Source organism: Lethenteron reissneri, unplaced genomic scaffold (assembly GCF_015708825.2).
Source record: "Lethenteron reissneri isolate LAM-NWPU_2019-01 unplaced genomic scaffold, ASM1570882v1 scaffold_1639, whole genome shotgun sequence".
NCBI classification, from domain to species: Eukaryota; Metazoa; Chordata; class Hyperoartia; order Petromyzontiformes; family Petromyzontidae; genus Lethenteron; species Lethenteron reissneri.
The window spans coordinates 3,520,594-3,532,936 of NW_026891376.1; the positions used below are offsets into that span (position 1 = coordinate 3,520,594).

At 52.3% G+C, this 12,343-nt stretch overlaps 1 protein-coding gene across 1 annotated transcript; it reads left to right on the forward strand.

The window, feature by feature from the left end:
* Positions 1-690: 690 nt before the first annotated feature.
* LOC133338958 (sarcoplasmic reticulum histidine-rich calcium-binding protein-like) lies at positions 691-12,343 on the forward strand. Its single transcript, XM_061547085.1, has 5 exons — positions 691-1,120; positions 3,264-4,510; positions 5,050-5,143; positions 6,273-6,365; positions 12,320-12,343. The coding sequence occupies exons 1-5, from the start codon at positions 1,001-1,003 to the stop codon at positions 12,341-12,343; spliced, it is 1,578 nt and encodes a 525-aa protein (XP_061403069.1). The 5' UTR covers positions 691-1,000.

Consider the following 12,343-nt stretch of genomic DNA (forward strand, 5'->3'; position numbering starts at 1 on the left):
AAGTGACGTTGCTGGGGAAACGGAAGTGGGTACGTGACGTCACGCGGCAGGCAGTTGAGATGTTATGACGTCACGGCAACCGGCGTTGGCCGTTGGGTCACGGGTGGTGGTGGTGGTTGGGGGGGGGGTAAGGCGGAAGTGACGTTAACTGGGGAAACGGAAGTGGGGGAGTGACGTCACGCAGCGGCAACAAGACACTGGCGTCATGGCAACGGCCGTTGGGTCACGGGCGGTGGTGGCTGGGGGGGGGGTAAGGCGGAAGTGACGTTGGCTGGGGAAACGGAAGTAGGGACGTGACGTCACGCAGCAGGCAATCAAAAATGTGATGTCATCATAGCAACGGCGTCGGCCGTTGTTGTCATGGGCAATGGTGGTGGTGATTGGGGGGGGTAAGGCGGAAATGACGTCAACTTGCGAAACGGAAGTGGGGGCGTGACGTCACGCAGCGGCAATTAAAACAGTGGTGGAGGGGGGGTCATAGGGGGGGGCGGGGGGGTCACGTGGGGGGGGGGCGGGGGGGTCACGTGGGGGGGGGGCGGGGGGGTCACGTGGGGGGGGGGCGGGGGGGTTACGTGGGGGGGGGCGGGGGGGTCACGTGGGGGGGGGGCGGGGGGGTCACGGGGGGGGGCGGGGGGGTCACGGGGGGGGGGGGCGGGGGGGTCACGGGGGGGGGGCGGGGGGGTCACGGGGGGGTCACGGGGGGTGGGCAGGGGGGCGAACGTGACGTCATCGCGCACTCCTCTCGACCGGAAGTTGGTGACGTGACGTCACGGCGGCGTGAGGGAACACGGCCGGGCGAGGACGGAAGTGACGTCGCCACCGGAAGGAGGTGAAATCAGCGCCTGCCCAACAGCCTCGCACGTGGTGGTGGTGGTGGTGCTGTTGGTGGTGGTGGTGGTAGCCTTGGTGGTGCTGGTGGTGCTGTGTGTTGGTGTTGCTGGTGGTGTTGTTGCTGGTGGTGGTGGCGGCGCTGTTGCTTTCCCCACGCGGGCCGAGCGCCATGGTGGTCACGCGCGCGCAGTCGCGTGGAGGAGATGGAGCAGCAGGAGGTGGAGCAGCAGCAGCAGCAGCAGCAGGAGGAGTTGAAGTCGTGGCGGCGGAGACGCCGTCTCGCCACCAGGCGAGTCGAGAGCGTGAATTCGGTGGTTTTTGTGTGCGCGTGCGTACTGTACGTACAGTGCAAGCGACATGTACTGTACGTACAGTGCAAGCGGCGTGCACTGTACGTACAGTGCGAGCGGCGTGTACTGTACGTACAGCGCAAGCGGCGTGCACTGTACGTACAGTGCGAGCGGCGTGCACTGTACGTACAGTGCGAGCGGCGTGTACTGTACGTACAGCGCAAGCGGCGTGTACTGTACGTACAGTGCGCGCTGCGGCCACTGCTCACGTCGCAAAGCGGTGCACTGTACGCGCCGTGCGGACAGTGAGTACTGTTCGTGCACACTGTGTACTGTATGTGCTTGCACTGTGTGTGTGTGTATAGTAGTGTATAGTGTAGTGAATAGTAGTGTATAGTGTGGTGTATAGTGTAGTGTATAGTAGTGTAGTGTATAGTGTAGTGTATAGTGTAGTGTATAGTGTGTATAGAGTAGTGTATAGTGTAGTGTATAGTGTAGTGTATAGTGTAGTGTATAGTAGTGTATAGTGTAGTGTATAGTGTAGTGTATAGTGTGTATAGAGTAGTGTATAGTGTAGTGTATAGTGTAGTGTATAGTGTAGTGTATAGTGTAGTGTATAGTAGTGTATAGTGTAGTGTATAGAGTAGTGTATAGTGTAGTGTATAGTGTAGTGTATAGTGTGTATAGAGTAGTGTATAGTGTAGTGCAGGGGTCGGCAACCTACGGCTCCGGAGCCGCACGCGGCTCTTTACGGGCTGCTTCTTGACGATGAGTACGTATGTACAGTATGTACTCAGATGCATTGCGGCTCTTGAAATACTGAATTTTGTACCGAATTGGAAAGAAATGGCTCTTCTTGTTATTTTGGTTGCCGACCCCTGGTGTAGTGTATAGTGTAGTGTATAGTAGTGTAGTGTGTATAGTGTAGTGTATAGTGTAGTGTGTATAGTAGTGTAGTGTGTATATTAGTGTAGTGTGTATAGTGTAGTGTGTATAGTAGTGTAGTGTATAGTGGTGTAGTGTGTATAGTAGTGTAGTGTATAGTGGTGTAGTGTGTATAGTGTAGTGTGTATAGTAGTGTAGTGTGTATAGTAGTGTAGTGTATAGTGTAGTGTGTATAGTAGTGTAGTGTGTATAGTGTAGTGTATAGTGTAGTGTGTATAGTAGTGTAGTATGTATAGTAGTGTAGTGTATAGTGCAGTGTATAGTAGTGTAGTGTGTATAGTAGTGTAGTGTGTATATTAGTGTAGTGTGTATAGTGTATAGTAGTGTATTGTATAGTGTAGTGTGTATAGTAGTGTAGTGTATAGTGGTGTAGTGTGTATAGTGTAGTGTGTATAGTAGTGTAGTGTGTATAGGGTATTGCAAAGGCTGCAGTAAAAGGTTAAGAACCACCGGTGTATAGTAAAGTGTGTAGTGTAAAATGTGTAGTATGTAAGAGTGTAGTGTGTAGTGGATGAATGAGTGGGTGAGTGTGTGGATGAGTGAGTGATTGTGTGGATGAGTGAGTGATTGTGTGGATGAGTGAGTGAGTGGGTGGATGAGTGAGTGAGTGGGTGGATGAGTGAGCGAGTGAGCGGACGAGCGAGCGGACGAGCGAGTGAGTGGACGAGTGAGTGAGTGGGTGAGTGAGCGGATGAGTGATTGAACGAGTGTGGTGAGTGGATGAGTGAGTGAGTGGGTGGGTGAGTGGACGAGTGAGTGGGTGAGTGGACGGGTGAGTGGGCGAGTGAGTGGGCGAGTGAGTGGATGAGTAGACGAGTGAGTGAGCGGGCGAGTGAGTGAGCGGGCGAGTGAGTGGGCGAGTGAGTGAGCGGGCGAATGAGTGGACGAGTGAGTGGACGAGTGAATGAGCGGGCGAGCGAGTGAGCGAGCGGGTCAGTGAGTGGACGAGTGGGTGAGTGGACGGGTGAGCTAGTGAATAGACGAGTGAGCGAGTGAGTGAGTGGACGAGTGAGTGAGTGGGCGAGTGAGTAGACGAGTGGACGAGTGAGTGATTAGACGAGTGAGCGAGCGGGTGAGTGAGTGGACGAGTGAGCGAGCGGACAGGTGAGCTAGTGGACGGGCGAGCGAGTGGGAGATGGGGTACACCTCCACGCCAGTTAACCCTCCCCCCCTTCCCCATTGTTCCACTCACCGCAGTTGTCCCCCCGTGCCGACCGAGCTGCTTTGGAAGCGGTGGAGGTGAGGGAGGTGAGCAGGGAGGTAAGCAGGGTGGTGAGCAGGGAGGTGAGCAAGGTGGTGAACAGGGTGGTGAGCAGGGTGGTGAACAGGGTGGTGAGCAGGGTGGTGAACAGGGGGGTGAACAGGGGGGTGAACAGGCGGGTGAGCAGCAAGACGGCGGCAAAGCTCAAAGCCAAGAAACTCCCGGCGAGGACGAAGCCGTCGGAGCCCCTCGGAGCCCGCGACGATGATGACGACGACGGTGATGACGGTGATGATGATGATGGTGATGATGATGGTGATGATGATGATGACGATGATGGCGACGATGGTGAGGAGGTGGAGGAGGTGCAGATGAAGACATCGCGGCCGAAGGTCGGGACGTGGAAGGTCAAGAGTTTTAAGGTCAAGGGTGACGATGACGACGACGATGGTGATGACGATGATGATGATGGTGACGATGGTGACGACGGTGAGGGGGTGGAGGAGGTGCAAAGGAAGACATCGCAGCCGAAGGTTGTGACGCGGAAGGTCAAGAGTTTGAAGGTCAAGGGTGACGACGGTGACGATGATGGTGATGACGACGATGATGATGACGGTGACGATGATGATGGTGATGATGGTGATGATGGTGACGATGGTGATGACGGTGAGGGGGTGGAGGAGGTGCAGAGGAAGACATCGCGGCCGAAGGTTGGGACGTGGAAGAAGGCCAAGGGCTTGAAGGTCAAGGGTGACGATGATGACGACGATGACGTTGACAACGATGACAGTGATGACGACGACGATGATGATGGTGGTGAGGGGGTGGAGGAGGTGCAGAGGAAGACATCGCGGAAGCAGGTCAAGGGCTTGAAGGTCAAGGGTGACGATGATGACGATGACGACGTTGACGACGATGACGATTATGACGACGTCGATGATAACGACGATGACGACGATGACGACATGGACCTCACCTCATCGGAGGCCGCAGTTGCCACCGCCCCCGCCGCCGGCGCCCCCGACGGCCGCCAGGAGGAGCTTGTCGACACGGAGCCGGCGGCGTTCATCATCGACCGCACGCCCGGCCACGGCGGCGGCGGCCATGGCGGTGACGTCACCGAGGAGGAGGGGGTGGGGGGGCAGAGGGGGGTGGAGGAGGAGGTGAGGAGGCTGCTGAGGGAGAGGGCGGCCTTCTTGAGCACGGGGATGAAGAAAAAGAAGAAGAAGATCAAGGAGCAGAGGTGAGGGGGGGGAAGTGGGGAGGAGGGGGGAGGAGGAGGGGGGGGAGGAGAGGGAGGGGGGAGGGAAGTGGGGAGGGGGGGATGGGGGGGGGGAGGGGGAGGGGGGGGGAGGGGGGGGAGGGAGGAGGGGGGAAGGAGCAGAGGTGAGGTGGTGGGGAGGGGGGAGGAGGGGGAGGAGGGGGGGAGAAGGGAGGGGAGGAGGGTGGGGGGGAGGGACGGGAGGGGGGAGAGGGAGGAGGAGGGGGGATGAAGGGGGGGGCAGGAGGAGGGGGGAGGGGAGGAGGGTGGGGAGAAGGGAGGAGGGGGGAGGGGAGGAGGAGGGAGGGGAGGAGTAGGGGAAGGGGAGGGGGGGGCAGGAGGAGAGAGGAGGAGGGAGGGGGGGGGGAGGGGGGGAAGAGAAGGGGGGGGAGGAGGAGGGGGCGGAGGAGGAGGGGGGCGGAGGAGGAGGGAGGGGGGAGGTGCTTCTCACTGCGAGCAGCACTTGCCCCAACAGTTTGTCACAGGCTACACGGGGGATCTTTGTCTGTGTCTGTTCGTAGTCTGGACCCTGGCGTGGAGCTCTTGAAGTACGGAGGATCCTACCTGGGGGCAGCCTCCAGCCAACACAGAGTGGGCCCGGCACTCACAGACTCGGTGAGTGTGTTCGTGTGTGTGTCTGTGTGTGTCTCTGTGTGTGTGTCTGTGTGTGTCTCTGTCTCTGTGTGTGTGTCTCTCTGTGTGTGTGTCTCTCTGTGTGTGTCCGTGTGTGTGTGTCTCTGTGTGTGTGTCTGTGTGTCTGTCTGTGTGTCTGTCTGCGTGTGTGTGTCTGTGTGTGTGTGTGTATGTCTGTGTGTGTGTGTCTGTCTGTCTGTGTCTCTGTGTGTGTCCCTGTGTCTGTGTGTGTGTCCCTGTGTGTGTGTCTGTCTGTGTGTGTGTGTCTGTGTGTGTGTGTTTCTGTCTCGCGGTGCCGGACGGGCAACACTGTCATGGGCAGTGCTGTGGGGGGAGGGCCATTGGCCTCTCCCCTCATGGCGTCTGTGACCACCACAGCGGCTAAATGGGGGCTCTGGACGGGTGCGAGGGGTTGGTAACCCCTCCACCTTCAATTAATTACCACTAAACTACGATATAAACAAAAACCTGTAACTAATAAGCTTGTGCCGGAGGCCCCGGGGGGTCAGACTTTTATGACGTCTCCTGGCCAAACCCCATTTGGCGGAGCCAGGAGATTGAATCTTCACCCTCGGGGCTCCTCCAGAAACAACGAAAAACCATTGCGGATGGCCACGTGGAATGTTCGAACGCTCACTGTGGAGGAGAGGCTGCCACTCCTCTGTCGGGAGCTGGACCGGTACCGCCTGGATCTCTGTGGCATTCAGGAGGTTCGGTGGACCGGCTCTGGCTCTTGCCACGATGAGGGGTGGACAGTCCTCCACTCGGGGCAGGAGACTGCCAAACAACAGGGTGTGGCTCTTCTTCTGAACAAAAGAATGAAGGGGGCGTGGGAGCGTGGCGGTGAGGTGTGGGAAGCTGTAAGCCCCAGGATACTTTGGGCTCGCCTTCCCAGGGTTCAGTAGGAGGCTCACTGAGCCAGACTGAGGCTCCCACAGGGTTCAGTAGGAGCCAGACTGAGCCAGATTGAGGCTCCCACAGGGTTGAGTAGGAGGCTCACTGAGCCAGACTGAGGCTCACTGAGCCAGACTGAGGCTCACTGAGCCAGACTGAGGCTCACTGAGCCAGACTGAGGCTCACTGAGCCAGACTGAGGCTCGCTGTCCCTGCAGTTGCTGTCTCACAGCATCTTGGCCGTCGGAGTGGAGAAGCATCCGTCGCTGCCGATGGCGGCCGGGGAGCGGCAAGCGAAGAAGAAGCGGAGGGTGAGCACACGCACACCTACACCTACACACGCACACCTACACATACACACACACACGCACACCTACACACGCACACCTACACCTACACACGCACACCTACACACGCACACCTACACACGCACACCTACACACGCACACCTACACACGCACACCTACACACGCACACCTACACACGCACACCTACACACGCACACCTACACTACACCGCACACCTACACACGCACACCTACACACGCACACCTACACACGCACACCTACACACGCACACCTACACACGCACACCTACACACGCACACCTACACCTACACACGCACCCTACACCTACACACACACACGCACACCTACACACGCACACCTACACACGCACACCTACACCTACACACACCTACACATACACACGCACACCTACACATACACACGCACACACACACACCTACACCTACACACACGCCTACACACACGCACACCTACACCTACACACACCTACACATACACACACACACCTACACACGCACACCTACACACGCACACCTACACACGCACACCTACACACGCACACCTACATACACACGCACACCTACACCTACACACGCACACCTACACATACATATACACACACCTACACACACACCTACACACACCTACACACACCTACACACACCTACACACACCTACACACACATACACACACATACACACACATACACACACATACACACACATACACACACACACGCACACCTACACCTACACACGCACACACACATACACACACGCACACCTACACACATACCCACACACACACCTACACACGCATACACACACATACACACACATACGCACACCTACACACCTACACACATACCCACACACACACCTACACACGCATACACACACATACACACACATACACACACGCACACCTACACATATACACACACACACACCTACACACGCATACACACACATACACACACATACACCTACACACATACACACACACACACATACACACGCATACACACACATACACACACATACACACACGCACACCTACACACCTACACACATACACACACACCTACACACGCATACACACACATACACACACATACACACACGCACACCTACACACATACACACACACACACCTACACACGCATACACACACATACACACACATACACACCTACACACGCACACCTACACACACCTACACACACCTACACACGCACACCTACACACGCCTACACACACCTACACACACCTACACACGCACACATACACACACGCATATATACATACATACACATACATACACACATATACATACATACACACATATATATATACATATATACACACACACATACACACCTACACACATACATACACACACACATACACAGATACATACACACACACACATACACACGCACACACGCACACACACAGATACACACACATACATACACACACGCACACACACACACACACGCACACACGCACAGATACACACCTACACACATACACGCACACAGATACACACACATATACACACACACGCACACACACACAGATACACACATACACACACACATACACACACAGTTACACAGTCATACACACGCACACATACACACACACACAGTCATACACACACACAGTTACACAGTCATACACACACAGTCATATACATACACACACACACACGCACAGATACATAGTTACACACATACACATACATATATACACACACACACCTACACACACACATACACACATACAGTCATACACATATATATATACATACACACACAGATACACACGCACACACACATATATACATATATACACACACATATATACATACATACACACGCACACATACACACGCACACACACACACGCACAGATACACACACGCACATACACACACATATATACATAGTTACACACATACACACGCACACACGCACAGATACACACATACACACACACACACACGCACATACAGTCATACATACATACACCTACACACACCTACAGTTACACACACACACACCTACACACCTACACACACACACAGTTACACATACATACACACACACACAGTTACACATACATACACACACACATACCCAGATACACACATCACATACAGTCAGACACACACACATACACACACACAGATACACACATACACACATACACAGTTACACACATACACACACACAGTTACACACATACATACACAGATACACATACACACACAGTTACACACGTACATATATACACATACACACACCTACACACACACACATACGCACACATACACACACATACACACACAGACATATACACACACACAGACACACGCACACAGTTACACACACACATACACACAGTCACACACATACACCTACACACACACACAGTCACACACACACCTACACACACACACCTACACACACACACACGTACACTTACACACGTGTGTATGCAGGTATGCGTGTAGGTGTACGTGTGTATGTAGGTATGGCCTGGCACAAGCGTCGTGGTGACGTCACCGCCACTTAGTGGCGAATGGCGGTTGTTGTTGTTGTTGTAGGTTTGCGTGTGATTGCGTGCGCACCCCAACTACGCCCCACTCATCTTCTTGGTTCTTTCGGTAAAGTCATCACGTAGAAGGGAAGTAATAAAATAATAAAAATAAAACATAATAAAATACAATTCTCACGACGTTTCGGCTACAACGCAAGCAGCCGTCCTCAGGTGAAGAACAGGTCTGTCGGGGAGACAGCGTCTGAATGAAACACCACCAGGCTTGGCAGCGTATTTTTAAGCTGGGTTGGACAAAGGAATTTGCATATCAACAGAGGAATTTTGCATGTTTATGGGAAATGCAGGTATGTGATTAGTACTACTTATGCCCGTGCATTATGCAGGATTAGCAGCATCAAAGGGAGGGGATATGGGAAATGCAGGTATGTGATTAGTACTACTTGTGCCCGTGCATTATGCAGGATTAGCAGCATCAAAGGGAGGGGATATGGGAAATGCAGGTATGTGATTAGTACTGCTTATGCCCGTGCATTATGCAGGATTAGCAGCATCAGAGGGAAGGGATATGGGAAATGCAGGTATGTGATTAGTACTGCTTATGCCCGTGCATTATGCAGGATTAGCAGCATCAGAGGGAGGGGATATGGGAAATGCAGGTGTGTGATTAGTACTACTTGTGCCCGTGCATTATGCAGGATTAGCAGCATCAAAGGGAGGGGATATGGGAAATGCAGATATGTGATTAGTACTACTTATGCCCGTGCATTATGCAGGATTAGCAGCATCAGAGGGAGGGGATATGGGAAATGCAGGTATGTGATTAGTACTGCTTATGCCCGTGCATTATGCAGGATTAGCAGCATCAGAGGGAGGGGATATGGGAAATGCAGGTACGTGATTAGTACTGCTTATGCCCGTGCATTATGCAGGATTAGCAGCATCAAAGGGAGGGGATATGGGAAATGCAGATATGTGATTAGTACTACTTATGCCCGTGCATTATGCAGGATTAGCAGCATCAGAGGGAGGGGATATGGGAAATGCAGGTATGTGATTAGTACTGCTTATGCCCGTGCATTATGCAGGATTAGCAGCATCAGAGGGAGGGGATATGGGAAATGCAGGTACGTGATTAGTACTGCTTATGCCCGTGCATTATGCAGGATTAGCAGCATCAGAGGGAGGGGATATGGGAAATGCAGGTATGTGATTAGTACTACTTATGCCCGTGCATTATGCAGGATTAGCAGCATCAAAGGGAGGGGATAGGGGTAGCATTAACAAAGGGAAGAAGTGTTAATAGTATGTAGCTGCAGTAACTAAAACCATCACGTAAACAACTAAAGTATAAACTACATAGTATCATCAGTATACTAAATATACTCTCCAATAAGCTGAGCTACTAACAGTAAGTAATACATTACAATTCTACGTCGCAAAAAATATAATATGCTTCCATCTAAACTTTATTCTCTTACATCACACGAGTCTACACCGTACTATATACTGCCACAGACAAACCCAACATTAAATTATATACTGCATTACTATACATTGTAATATTACACTATGTATTTTTCGGTTTAAAGGTTTCGTGACTGCAGGGATTCATCTTCTTGGTTCTTTCGGTAAAGTCACGTAGAAGGGAAATAATAAAATTATCAAAATAAAACATAAAATAATTCTCACGACGTTTCGGCTACAACGCAAGCAGCCGTCTTCAGGTGAAGAATGAGACACTGCCAAGCTCCTAGCTTGGCTAGCTTGGCTAGGAGCTTGGCAGTGTCTCATTCTTCACCTGAAGACGGCTGCTTGCGTTGTAGCCGAAACGTCGTGAGAATTATTTGATTTTATTATGTTTTATTTTTATTATTCTATTACTTCCCTTCTACGTGACTTTACCAAAAGAACCAAGAAGATGAACACTATGTATTTTTTTACCCACCCTACTGCATACCACACTGCTGTATATTCACTATACAATTACGATACTACATATTACCTTATACATTGTATTAAACATTACACTTTTATACTATTTATTATTTTACAATCTGCTATACAATATACCAAAGTACTAAGAGGAAGCAGCGAAATATGTCACTATACATTTCGATTTAAAGCTTCTTTCGTGACTGCAGGGATTCATCTTCTTGGTTCTTTCGGTAAAGTCACGTGACTATTTGCGGCAGTGGAAAAACACCACCGCTTGTAAACCGCGCTGGCCTGGTTCTGATGCAGCAGTGGAAAAACACCACCGCTTGTAACCGTGCTGGCCTGGTTCTATTTGGGGCAGTGGAAAAACACCACCGCTTGTAACCGTGCTGGTCTGGTTCTGATGCGGCAGTGGAAAAACACCACCGCTTGTAACCGTGCTGGCCTGGTTCTGATGCAGCAGTGGAAAAACACCACCGCTTGTAACCGTGCTGGCCTGGTTCTGATGCAGCAGTGGAAAAACACCACCCGCTTGTAACCGTGCTGGCCTGGTTCTATTTGGGGCAGTGGAAAAACACCACCCGCTTGTAACCGTGCTGGCCTGGTTCTGATGCAGCAGTGGAAAAACACCACCCGCTTGTAACCGTGCTGGCCTGGTTCTATTTGGGGCAGTGGAAAAACACCACCGCTTGTAACCGTGCTGGTCTGGTTCTGATGCGGCAGTGGAAAAACACCACCGCTTGTAACCGTGCTGGCCTGGTTCTGATGCAGCAGTGGAAAAACACCACCCGCTTGTAACCGTGCTGGCCTGGTTCTATTTGGGGCAGTGGAAAAACACCACCCGCTTGTAACCGTGCTGGCCTGGTTCTGATGCAGCAGTGGAAAAACACCACCCGCTTGTAACCGTGCTGGCCTGGTTCTATTTGGGGCAGTGGAAAAACACCACCCGCTTGTAACCGCGCTGGCCTGGTTCTGATGCAGCAGTGGAAAAACACCACCGCTTGTAACCGTGCTGGCCTGGTTCTATTTGGGGCAGTGGAAAAACACCACCCGCTTGTAAACCGTGCTGGCCTGGTTTGGATGAGGCAGTGGAAAAACACCACCCGCTTGTATACCGTGCTGGCCTGGTTCTATTTGGGGCAGTGGAAAAACACCACCCGCTTGTATACCATGCTGGCCTGGTTTGGATGAGGCAGTGGAAAAACACCACCCGCTTGTAACCGTGCTGGCCTGGTTCTGATGCAGCAGTGGAAAAACACCACCGCTTGTAACCGTGCTGGCCTGGTTCTGATGCAGCAGTGGAAAAACACCACCGCTTGTACCGTGCTGGCCTGGTTCTGATGCAGCAGTGGAAAAACACCACCCGCTTGTAACCGTGCTGGCCTGGTTCTATTTGGGGCAGTGGAAAAACACCACCGCTTGTAAACCGTGCTGGCCTGGTTCTGATGCGGCAGTGGAAAAAACACCACCGCTTGTAA

Excerpts from the sequence above, each read along its gene's own strand:
- LOC133338958 (XM_061547085.1), top strand. The coding sequence starts at position 1,001 with ATGGTGGTCACGCGCGCGCAGTCGCGTGGAGGAGATGGAGCAGCAGGA. Across the intron at positions 1,121-3,263 it reads AGACGCCGTCTCGCCACCAG|TTGTCCCCCCGTGCCGACCG; the intron begins GCGAGTCGAGAG and ends CACTCACCGCAG. Across the intron at positions 6,366-12,319 it reads AAGCGAAGAAGAAGCGGAGG|TGGAAAAAACACCACCGCTT; the intron begins GTGAGCACACGC and ends CTGATGCGGCAG.